The sequence below is a fragment of the Sander lucioperca genome, chromosome 23 (assembly GCF_008315115.2).
Source record: "Sander lucioperca isolate FBNREF2018 chromosome 23, SLUC_FBN_1.2, whole genome shotgun sequence".
NCBI lineage: Eukaryota > Metazoa > Chordata > Actinopteri > Perciformes > Percidae > Sander > Sander lucioperca.
In genome coordinates, this window is record NC_050195.1 from 16,345,480 (window position 1) to 16,358,141 (window position 12,662).

Here is a 12,662-nt window from a genome sequence, read left to right on the forward strand (position 1 = left end):
GTGTAACGTTCACACATGAACTCTAACCCTAACTCTAACTCTAACTCTAACCCTAGTTAGTGAATGTGATCAGGGCGTTCCTGCAAAAGAGAGGCTGCCTCTCAGTGAACCTTCCCTGAATAAATAAAAGTTCTGCCTTCATTCTAGTGGTTGAAATCAAACGTGCTGTGGTGCTCTCTGTGTGTGTGTGTGTGTGTGTGTGTGTGTGTGTGTGTGTGTGTGTGTGTGGAATAGGTGACAGTGTTTCAACAGACTATCTTAGTACCCAAATTACGATACGATCCACCAGTGTTGATGTCCCAGTATCAGTACATGGAGTGGAACATGGACACGATGCCAGTGCTTAGAGTGCAACAGTCAACAGATGGACACTCTGCCGTGTGTCTGAGGGTCAGTAAAGACTCGGCCTGGTTTTAAAAGGTCCCGCTGGTTCACGGAGGATGCCAGAAATCAATTTCATGTAGCCAGCCTCCTCCCCTCTGTGGGCCACTGACCACAGCTCAATCAATGGAACACCACAACCTCCGATCCAAGTTGACGGACCGACAGTATTTATAAGGTCCTCCGTACTATATATGATATTGATTTCCATATGGGCTCCTCTGGCCTGTTGTGTTAGTGACCTGGGGGAGCTGCGGGAGTATCGGGTTATATGCTGGTTTGTTTGAGGAGGAAAAACCCTGCAGCCCTGCGTGAAGACAGTGACACGGCAGGTGGCATTTAGGGTGCTTTTAAAACCTAGTTCGGACGACTCAGCGCGATTCAGGGGTGAAGTTGCAACATTTTTCAGTTGGTTCAGTTTGTGTTCACACTGCGCTTTGTCAAACACCAAACGTTGTAAACAAATTTCACTGGTCTGTTGGACAGAATTTCTGAGTGAAACTCGCCGACACTTCTGCTCTGTTTCTAACATTTTAGAAGAAGGCGAACAAAGAGCAGCGGACAGACGGCGAGTGAAAGAGAGGGCGGCCATGATCAGAGAGATGATGTCACACAGACGACCAGCGATGTGTGGTCATATTAGAATTGTAGGCTAGTAAATGCACTGTTTTTTGGTTCACTTCCTGTATTTGTCAGGATGGTTGGGATCACGTTCTCACCTAAAGGCCCGGACACACAGAGCCGACGGCCAAACGTCGGCAGAAAAGGCAGTTGGACTGATACGTCTCCCCGAGTTGGTCAAAAAAGTACCTCGGAACACATCAAAGCAACGAGACGACGAGACGACAAGACTAATCTGTATTGTCTCCCAAAAATGAAAACCGGCAGCTGATTGGACGAACATGTCACATGGGTCTGGTTTATCCGGAAATTCAAAGACAGACTGTCATGGCGGCATGTTCAGAATACAATCTCATATTGTACTAAAATAGTTCACCGAAACGTGTTCATGAAAACATTTTAAGGCGAGACACGGCAGGCAAAAACATCGTTTTTTTTTTTCACTGGTCAATTTTGAGATTTTGGGCTATTTGTCTTCAATAACATGTCTTCTTTCAGACTTGTGGTGAAATAAAGTCCGAAATACACATTTAGGTCTTTATTTTACTACACTTTGCCTGTTTGCGGCGGTAGATTTCACCTAAATTCAACAAAAGTTGGCGTTCTAAATCATCGCGCTGCTCCGCGATCGCTGTCTGCACCCTGTCGTCACATATACCGTTGGAAAGCTCTCTTTCTCCTGTACAATGCTGTCGGATCCAAATATGGTCATTTCCTTTTTATCTGCAACCAATCGTGAAAGTAAAAGGGGGGATTTAACTCAAAATGCGCAATCTCATTGGCTGATGCCAATTTCTGACAACGTGATTTGTTCAGAATCGTCACGTGACGTGCTCTGACATTTCCGCGGTAGCTCAAAATGTTGAAAAAAGTGCATCGAAAACGGCCGAAAATCACCTCAGAGAAGACGAAAACAGTTGTTATTAGCAAGAAGACACAGGGGATCACAAACTAAGACAGCAGATGATGAAATGCCTTCACAATAGTACATCGATGTTTAAACTGTCGTTCAGAAAACAGGAGTGTTCAGACAGCGGAGGTAATCTCTCTCTCTCTCTCTCTCTCTCTCTCTCTAAGCAGTTTACAGAAAGTCATAGCCTACATGTCATATATTAAATATTTGTCACATATGTACCACACTGTACTGATCGCGATACAACACACTATATTACAAAACAATTACATTATACAGTTACAGTTTTGTATAATATAATTACTATATAATAGGCTACTAAACAAATCTGTAATTTTGGAATCCTAAGTGGTTGTGAGTCCCTCACGCTGTGGCAGGCAGATCCATATGTAGCTGTCAGTGGAGCTGCTGTCACCTCTCCTAGGAGAACTTTCAGCTTCTCTTCTGGTGTTAACTTTTTTTGGCTATTTTTCCAAGGTGTAATTCTCTTAGTGAAGATAGTTTTTCCCAGTGGAGGAGGAAGTGCATCTCTGTCTGACCCAGTTGGTGGTCACTGAGACTGTATTTAGTCAGGATCCGTCTCATCTTCGTATCTCTGACAGTGTGCAGATAATCTGTCAAATAATAATTTAGTCTACTTTGTTTGCTTTCTCCAATGTTCTAAATATTGGTCTTTTGAATGAGTCATAATTAGTTTTGTTCTGTTGTGTTGTGAACCAGTGCTGATGGGAGCCTGGTTAGTTATCTTCACCATCAGCTGACTGAGGGGACTGTTTCTGGTTAGTTATCTTCACCATCAGCTGACTGAGGGGACTGTTTCTGGTTAGTTATCTTCACCATCAGCTGACTGAGGGGACTGTTTCTGGTTAGTTATCTTCACCATCCGCTGACTGAGGGGACTGTTTCTGGTTAGTTATCTTCACCATCCGCTGACTGAGGGGACTGTTTCTGGTTAGTTATCTTCACCATCAGCTGACTGAGGGGACTGGTTCTGGTTAGTTATCTTCACCCTCAGCTGACTGAGGGGACTGGTTCTGGTTAGTTATCTTCACCATCAGCTGACTGAGGGGACTGGTTCTGGTTAGTTCTCTTCACCATCAGCTGACTGAGGGGACTGGTTCTGGTTAGGTTGTTTTGTGGGAAAAGTAAGCTGGAGCAGCAGCAAGTATGGCCATCTCCACCTTGATGAAGGTGCCTCTGCCATGCTTTCTGTTATGGAGAAGTTGTGGTTTCAGAGCACAGTTGTGACGGTCAATTCAATGAGAGAAACTGATATGCTCAGGACCTCAAAAGCTGAGGCCGTCACAGCTGCCAGTGTAAAACATAGGCGCAAGAGTCCAAGCACAGCTAAAATACATATGGTGCTGGAATGGACAGTTGGACTTTAAAAAGCTGTTACATCCATTGTTGGTCTTGTTCTGTGTCCATACACCTGTCCAGCGTGGGTTTTGTCTGCAACTTTGTGCATGATACGCCAATGTTAATTCATTGAGTTACTGCAGTTGTAGGCCTTATATGCCTGCCATTTTATTAAATAATCAATTTTCATGAGCTTGAAATATTCTATATTATTATCACTAAGGGCCTGAGCATTTATTCTGTTTTTGAGCAATTTTTCCAATAGAAATGTATTAAATTCCACTATTTAAATCTTTAAATGCCGTTTTCTCAAAATGAGTTTTTTGTCATTCTCCAGTATAAACATCTCAGCCTATGTAGCACCTATGTACACCAAACTTTCCAGTTATACACTTAGTAGTATTCTGAAGATATTTACAGAGGGATTTGTTAATAAATCATTCCTGCCCTGATTTATGTGAAATTTTAAGCTAAAAAACATGGCGAAAATCGATTTTTTAAGGCTATGGACAGTATATTTTGATTTCCTAGGTAATGAAAGCAGATATCCTGAAATCCCTCTGTAATTTTGTTTTCATCTTGTGTGTAAACAAAATGAAAAAAGAATTTTGCACCTGGCTTTATCATATGTTCAGATCTATCTACCGAAAATATATGCAAAATCGCGCATATTTAATGAGAAAATGCCTAATTTGCATAATTAAACATAAACATTTAAAAAACTTGTAATACATTTTTTTATATACTTGTGTAAGTAATCAACTGAGGAAGTTTCATGGAGATATCTATTATTTAAAAATTTTAGCCTATTCACCTGTAGTGTCTCGCCTTAAGCGAGAAATAGGCCGTGCAGTTGCTGAATCTGTCTTCATTTCAGATCAACAAAGGTCAGTTTAAAAGATTTTCGTCAGATTTTGAGAGACTCTAGTCACGCTCATTCCACTCCCCGTTTCCGGGTTAGCACTCTACCAATCAGATGGGTCATTTCAGTCCGACTGCTGGCAGTGCCCGCCCCGCCGATTATATACGTCAAATCGGCCAAAATGAATGACGACAGCCCCTCGGACGGACGACGGCACAGAACACACCGAACAGTCACTGACCTCGCCAGACTGTCCAACGGCCGATTATCGGCTCTGTGACGCTGATGAAATTTGCTCCTTAGGTATTGAATGACGAGGCACTTTTCGATACTCAATACTTATAGAGCAGGGGTGTCCAATTCAACTTCACTGAGGGCCACACTGGAAAATAAGAGTCACATCAAGGGCCAGACATGTATAGTTCATTGATATGCTTTTATTTCATCGATAAAAGTCAAACATCTTGGGCGCCCGGTTATCTCAGTTGGTAGAGCAGGCACCCATATATAGAGGTCTACTCCTCGTTGCAGCGGGTCCGGGTTCGACTCCGACCTGTGGCCCTTTGCTGCATGTCATTCCCCCCTCGCTCTCCTCTTTCATATCTTCAGCTGTCCTGTCAATTAAAGGCCTAAAAATGGCCAAAACAATGCCAAAAACTTCCGAAAAGGCGCTAAAAATGTTGAAAAAGCGAGGAAAAAAAAAAAAAAAAGTAGGTAGGCCAAAATTTATTATAAACCTAAATTGGATCAAAATCTGTGAGTGGCCCGATTTTGGCCCAGGGGCCTTGAGTTTGACACATGGGCTTTAGAGGTAATTCGGTTGGTGCCTAAAAAGTATTAAAATTCAGTTCCCAGCTCTATTCTTGATTACAGTAACTTCATAGAGCAGCAGCGTGCAGCCCTGTCCTGTCTGACACGGTGCAGCTGTGTCTGTAGGATCACCATAGCATTTTGGATAAGATGGAGGCCTGCGCGGCTGCTGGCAGGGCGGGAAGCTGAGAGTTACCGAGCATACCTTGAGAGTGCCTGCAGGTGGGTAACTACGCCAATTACGTTATCGCCATTTCTGTCTGATCTGGGCTATAAATAACCCAGAGTGTGAGATGTGCCTAATCTTTCCATCTCCAGCAGCAGATTAGAAAACACAGTGGAAGGTGAGCATGTCCCCGAATCAGCGAGCACTGACGAAAACGTGCATGTCAAATGTTATTTTATATAGCTGATGAAAATCAAAAGTCAACCTCAACCAGATCTGTCATGTTTTGATGTATTTGGTCTAACAATGTCCTTTATTTGAGGTTTTTCCTACCCGTGTGGATTAGGAAATATTAAAAGGTGCAGTAGGTAAGACTTATAAAACTAACTTTCTGTCATATTTGCTGAAACTGACCCTATGTTCCAGTAGAACTACATGAAGCAGGTCATTTAAAAAAAAATCTGGCTCCTCTGGCACCACCTACAGCCTGTAGTGCAATTTGCAAAAAACCACAGCTCCCTGTTCAGATGCACCAATCAGGGCCGGGGGGTGTATAACTGCGTGTCAATCACTGCTCATGCACACACATTCATTCTCCCTTGTGGGGGGAGGGACTGAGAAGTTGTCAATGTTCAAATTTTTTGGCTAAGTCCTGGATCTTCACAATCATACATACAGCACCTTTAAGTACTGAACCCGTCATTTCATAATAATGAAAATATCGTTACTTTTGCACTTGTCTTGGCAACATTTCAATACTGTCAGAAAAATGTTTTCAGCCACTGAAAATGAGTTCAATTGATCTAAAAAGAAAGTGGAATTACGTGACCGTACTAAAATACTTTTATTGTTCACATTGACAAAAGAAAGACTGCAGGACTGGAGTCACGGTAGAGAGGAAAACACTCTGCGTCAGGTCAAGTTAAAGTGGAAAAACATTTATTTCTAAAGTTCACGTTCACACTTCACTACCAGCTCTGCTTTCCCACAAAATAAGGGAAGCAGAAGAGGAAAAATGTAGAAAAGTTAGTGTTATTAAACCTAACAAATAATATTCCTAATTGAACTTTTTTATAAATACACATTCATTTATTCATTTATTCATTCATTCATTCATTCATTCATTCATTCATTCATATATATATATATATATATATATATATATAAATAAAAAAAATGTCACAGAAATGATTTTAATACATAAGCGAAACGTGATGTGGTTATTCAGTTATTTAAATGTTTGCTAACAGTTGAAACCCAGGTTAGTGTGAGAGTGTTGATGGGGGTGTGGTGACCTCTGCTGGTGCAAGACGCCATGGCATCCCTACCAATCGGCTGCTGCTAAACTTGTGCACTCGACCTGTACATTGTTCCCATTCCAGGAGCAACACAAGCCAACTGGGACTTTCTAACAATTCCAAAATGTTGCTGTACACTTCACTGGCTCAGAAATAAAAAGGCGATTAACAATAGAATGGCTGCTTTCATTCAAATTTAAAAACATTCATTTAGGTATGACTTTTTCAAACAAAGGTAAAAATTTTGAATGAATCCCAGGATCCATCTTTTGGTTATATCCCTGTCATGTGACCCAGATAATGTAATGACACATGTACACACAGGGCTGTAACTTTGGTTTGAGAAGTGTGTGTGTGTGTGTGTGTGTGTGTGTGTGTGTGTGTGTGTGTGTGTGTGTGTGTGTGTGTGTGAGAGAGAGAGAGCGAGTGTGTGTGTGGGTGGGTGGACACAAAACAGCGGGTCTGGGGGTCCTCCGCCAAAAAAATATTTTCAATTTGAATCCCATTTCCTGCATTTCTCCATACGTGTATAGGAACTATGGTGATACAACATCCAGGGAATAATACAAGTTGATGACAATGATAAATTCATCCAGAAAGAATAGTACTAAACTACGTAGAAGAAAAAGCCTTCTTACTGTCTGTAATGTTTAAAATAGGGACCGATCACCCAGACTTATAAATAAAATAATATCAAACGAAAGTGGAGGGGACATTAACTGGATTTGAAAAGTGTGGCAATCACACCCTAGAGTACACAGTCTATGCAGTAAACCACACCTCTTTATTATCATAAAAACATTGAATTCTTTTCTTAAATGAACATAAAATTGCCAATTACCATAGGACCTGCATGTCTGCCAATGGCTTCCACTGCACCAAATTACTGCTGATTCTAATGCCCTGCATAACTCTCCATGCATTTCTCTTTTTCTGCCTTTTTCTTAAACATTAATATATTCATTCAGCATAAGGGTCAGGGTTTGGATGCTGACATTATGTAGCTAGTGACTTACAAAGCTATTCGGATATTCATTCGTTGGGTAGATATTCAATTTGGGGATTTGAATATTCATTTTTTGTTCAGTTTTTTTCTTCAATACTGTAAATAAGTTGCGACAGATTCAACTTTTGGAGAAACGCAACCCCACGTCACGCTGCGGCGGTCAGTCATGTAACCGGTGATCAGACTTGTCGGTGTGTTTTGAGGCGATGTGAGAGTCCCGTACAGGAAACAGGAAACATCACTGCCACAAGAACGTTTTAAAAACACCAAACACAAGCACTGAGCTGCACGGGAGTTTGTTTAACGGCACCTTCAAGTCAGCGTAGAGATCTCTAAACGATTATATCATTTTTTATGGTCATCGCGATAACTGGCGCAATAAACATCGCGATAGGCTGCGACATATCGCGAAAGACACTCAGAGATTTTTTTTTTTGTTAGTTGAAAGAAAATATCAGCAGAAAACTGCACTTTAAAATGTAACCGTCATTCTTTTTTTAGTGGCGTCTTTTATATTCAGTTCAATGTTCAATTTGTGCAAGAATGTCGGAAATGATTTCTTGAGAACTGAGAACACTTTAATATCTGTTATTTATCGCAAGTTATATCGTTATCGCGATATTCAACAACGTTATGGCATATTGCATATTTTCCTCATATGGTGCAGCCAATAATTACGAAATATAAAGTCTTCTTGTGATACAATTAGGGGGGGATTAAAGAACACAACAGGATGTTGCCGAACTGCGAATACTCCCTGTTGATTAGTACCGAAGATTTGAAGCAAAAAAAAAAAATGGTATTGAGGACAGCCCTACAAAGCCATGGTTAGAAACAACAGTTCCACATTATTACTAGTCTCGCAGACCTTCCTCCACAGCGCTGCAGAGGAAGGTCTGGCTACTCCACACAGCATTCCTGGATGGGAGAAAAACGTGCTCTGGTTTATTGGCATTTCTTTATACAAATCACAATCGTCTTGGGCGGTGTTAAGAGGCAGACAGAGCCCCGGTGCCTCTACAAAATAGCCTGGGGAAGGAACTTGTTTTGGTGGAACGTGTGTACGTTCAAAAGTAGTTTTAGTCGCGCAACAGAAAACTCAGATTGGACAGATAGTCTAGCTAGCTGTCTGGATTTACCCTGCAGAGATCTGAGGAGCAGTTAACCATAGTCCTCAGAAATCCACCAGAGGTTAGAACGCCAACACAAAGAAAGAGGAAGGGGACGGAAATCCGGCCAAAAAGAAGGACTTCCGGCGGCACCGGAACTATCCCGGAAGTGGAACGCCGTTGATATAGACTACATTACTACTGACAGTGTGTGAGAGGCTTACCTGTGAGCTTGTTGTGGCTGAGGACCAGCTGTGTGATGTTAGACAGAGTGACTGAAACGACATGGAACATCCAGTCAACACAACAGCACTGCAACTCACTCGGCACTTTGTTTACTCTGGCATCTTACTTGTACACAACATTTTAATAAGGACTGCAATTAATAATATACTTGCAGGAAAGTTTTTTTTTTTTTTTTTACTTAATTTATACTTGTATGTGGAGTAAAAAGTGCAATAGTTCTCTCTAAAATGTAGAGTAGAAGTAGAAAGTGGCATGAAAAGAAAAGACTCAAGCAAAGTACAAATTTGTACTTAACCCTTCTGTTGTCCTCATTTTCAAAAAGTTTCTATATCAGAATATTTGGGTTTCTTTCAACCACATTGTCAAAAAAAATAATAATAAAAATAACGCGGATGGTTCCGTAAAATATATGATCAGTTCACTACTTTCATTGAATTTGGGTGTTTTATTCAATTTTATAGCATTTTGAAGTAAACAAATGATACAAGAACATTGAAAAAATGGACAAAATGTAAAAAAAATTAAAAAAAAAAAAGATTTAAAGAAATGCTTAAAGCTCTGGGTGTGGAGGGGTTGTCTTGGTTGACACGCCTCTTCAACATTGCGTGGAAGTCGGGGACGGTGCCTAAGGAGTGGCAGACCGGAGTGGTGGTTCCCCTTTTCAAAAAGGGGGACCAGAGGGTGTGTGCCAGTTACAGGGGTATCACACTTCTCAGCCTCCCCGGTAAAGTCTACTCCAAGGTGCTGGAAAGGAGGGTTCGGTCGATAGTCGAACCTCAGGTTGAAGAGGAACAATGCGGATTCCGTCCTGGTCGTGGAACAACGGACCAGATCTTTACTCTCGCAAGGATCCTGGAGGGAGCCTGGGAGTATGCCCAACCGGTCTACATGTGCTTTGTGGATCTGGAGAAGGCGTATGACCGGGTCCCCCGGGAGACACTGTGGGAGGTGCTGCGGGAGTACGGGGTGAGGGGGTCCCTTCTCAGGGCCATCCAATCTCTGTACGACCAAAGCGAGAGCTGTGTCCGGGTTCTCGGCAGTAAGTCGGACTCGTTTCAGGTGAGAGTTGGCCTCCGCCAGGGCTGCGCTTTGTCACCAATCCTGTTTGTAGTATTTATGGACAGGCTATCGAGGCGTAGTCGGGGTGGAGAGGGGTTGTAGTTTGATGAGCTGGGGATCTCATCGCTGCTTTTTGCAGATGATGTGGTCCTGATGGCATCGTTGGCCTGTGACCTTCAGCACTCACTGGATCGGTTCGCAGCCGAGTGTGAAGCGGCTGGGATGAGGATCAGCACCTCTAAATCTGAGGCCATGGTTCTCAGCAGGAAACCGATGGAGTGCCTTCTCCAGGTAGGGAATGAGTCTTTACCCCAAGTGAAGGAGTTCAAGTACCTTGGAGTCTTGTTCGCGAGTGAGGGAACAATGGAGCGGGAGATTGGTCGGAGAATCGGCGCAGCGGGTGCGGTATTACACTCAATTTATCGCACCGTTGTGACGAAAAGAGAGCTGAGCCAGAAGGCAAAGCTCTCAATCTACCGGTCAGTTTTCGTTCCTACCCTCACCTATGGTCATGAAGGCTGGGTCATGACCGAAAGAACGAGATCCAGGGTACAAGCGGCCGAAATGGGTTTCCTCAGGAGGGTGGCTGGCGTCTCCCTTAGAGATAGGGTGAGAAGCTCAGTCATCCGTGAGGAGCTCGGAGTAGAGCCGCTGCTCCTTCGCGTCGAAAGGAGCCAGTTGAGGTGGTTCGGGCATCTGGTAAGGATGCCCCCTGGGCGCCTCCCTAGGGAGGTGTTCCAGGCACGTCCAGCTGGGAGGAGGCCTCGGGGAAGACCCAAGACTAGGTGGAGGGATTATATCTCCAACCTGGCCTGGGAACGCCTCGGGATCCCCCAGTCGGAGCTGGTTAATGTGGCTCGGGAAAGGGAAGTTTGGGGTCCCCTGCTGGAGCTGCTACCCCCGCAACCCGTTACCGGATAAGCGGAAGAAGATGGATGGATGGATTTAAAGAAGTGGGAAAAAAAGAACAAAAAACGTCAAAAAAGCGCAAAAAAAAAACCACGATAAAAATATCAGAAAAGTGACAAAAAAACTTGGAAAAAAGTGACAAAAACGTCGGGAAAAGTGAGAAAAAGTGTCAACCAATTTTGACCCAGAAATACAAAAAGTTGCAGGTCGACGGGAAGACAGGGTTTTATTCCAGTTAGCCTAATAGCTGGTTTGATTTGCACTGAGAGATGATTTTATGGAAAGTACCCCATGCCAATCTCTAGGTATGGTGAAGGGGATGTGATGATGTGGGGCTATTTTAATTCCAAAGGCCAAGGGAACTTTATCAGGATGCATAGTATCCTGGATCCATGAAATAACTGGCCTTTAAAAATAAAAATCTGCCTGCCTCTATGGGAATTTAACATAGGGGTGTACTTATTTAGGCTCCCTGTATTTTAAGGAAGAACATTTATTTATTTACAATACATTATTCATTCACAAAGAAAATTGGTGTTCTCAAAGGTTGGATTTTTCCTATTTTTTTTAATTAAGGCATTAAGATCAATTTCCAAAGGATGATTTTTTTATTCCTCTTTTTAGTTAACTTTAGCAGGGGTTCCAATACTCATGAGCAACGAGTTACAGTGCTGTAACTCGTTTATAATCAATACTGATCGAAAAGGTGGAGGTTGAAGCATTTGCTTCTTACACTACCCTTTCTACATTCTACCTTATTCTTATTTTATTCTTAAGTCCCTCAGGATATTATCAATTTATATAAAATGTATTATCATTAATTTCTGTATTTTATATACATACTATCACACATATGTACAGAAGTAAAAAATAAACATTAAATAATTATATATATATATATTAATAGTATACATTAATAAACATTCCCATTCATATACAATAGTAGTAGTAGTACACATTGTCATTCATGCCTCGCTTTAATATTTGTTAATCATCCTACTTTTTAGTATTTTTTTTTAAATCTTTGTAGCGTGTAACACATTTTTACTTCCTCCTCTAAAAGATTCCACGTTTACTCCTTTTGCTGATATACATCTTAGTTTTACATTTGTTCTAATCTTTATCTTTGTGAACATGCACGTTCCCCTCAGTTCATACTTGCTCTCTCTAATCTGAAAGTGCTTCTGGATAGACTCTGGAACCATTCTATTTGAATGTATTTTGGTGGTGAAATGGAAGACATATATCTTACATAGTCCTGGGATGTCCAGCATGTTGGAAATGCCCCTGTCGCACATCTCCACCTCTGGAATGTTCTTGTCCCGACTCTCCTCCACTATCTTCTTCAAAGACTTGGACATTTTTTTTTTCTGTAAACACTGAATCCAAAAAAAAAAAAAAGCACAGGGTATAAGTTAACGTTAGTTGGAAAGGTTACATTGTAGCGTTGAAATGAGAGCCACGACAACAAACCAGCACTCACACGGTTAGCGGCGGGAGAATGTGAAGGCTCGGCTGCTATGGCGACACGAAGAAAAACAAAACAAACAAAAAAGGAATGAAAAAGAGAAATATGCTGGCTTTTAAAATTCTGATACTTCGCTTCAAGCTGACACCCAACCGGAAGTTTATGTGAGAGACACCATTCCATAATAGGATACTTCCGGTTCCTTCAGCCACTCCTCCTTGTCAAATTAAGAGCTCCCAAAAACAGCAGCTGCACACAAATACAGTCTATAAAAAACTTGAACAGGACAATAATGTTGAGAATAAGTAACCAACAAACAAAGGAACGTTAGTAAGATGACATATGAAGCCCTCCCTCGGACCGATTGTTATTTTAACAGAAGCATAAACAAAAATAGAATTATTTAAGATATATATTTTACTTTATTTCTTAAAGCAAAAACAGAAATACGATTT

At 41.8% G+C, this 12,662-nt stretch overlaps 1 protein-coding gene across 3 annotated transcripts in view; it reads right to left on the bottom strand.

Moving 5' to 3' along the window:
• The window catches only part of rsu1 (Ras suppressor protein 1), a 45,984-nt gene extending 33,557 nt beyond the window's left edge, over nucleotides 1-12,427 (bottom strand). The window contains exons 1-3 of one of the 3 annotated variants that reach the window (XM_035998236.1): nucleotides 12,225-12,427; nucleotides 11,992-12,110; nucleotides 8,750-8,800 (exon numbers count right to left, since the gene is read on the bottom strand). In XM_035998236.1, the coding sequence (XP_035854129.1) occupies nucleotides 8,750-8,800; nucleotides 11,992-12,100 (160 nt within the window). In that variant the 5' untranslated portion in view covers nucleotides 12,101-12,110; nucleotides 12,225-12,427. Of the gene's footprint in view, nucleotides 1-8,749; nucleotides 8,801-11,991; nucleotides 12,119-12,222 lie in introns of all 3 variants that reach the window. The other 2 variants (XM_035998237.1, XM_031300154.2) reach the window with 2 other exon arrangements.
• Nucleotides 12,428-12,662: the final 235 nt, after the last annotated feature.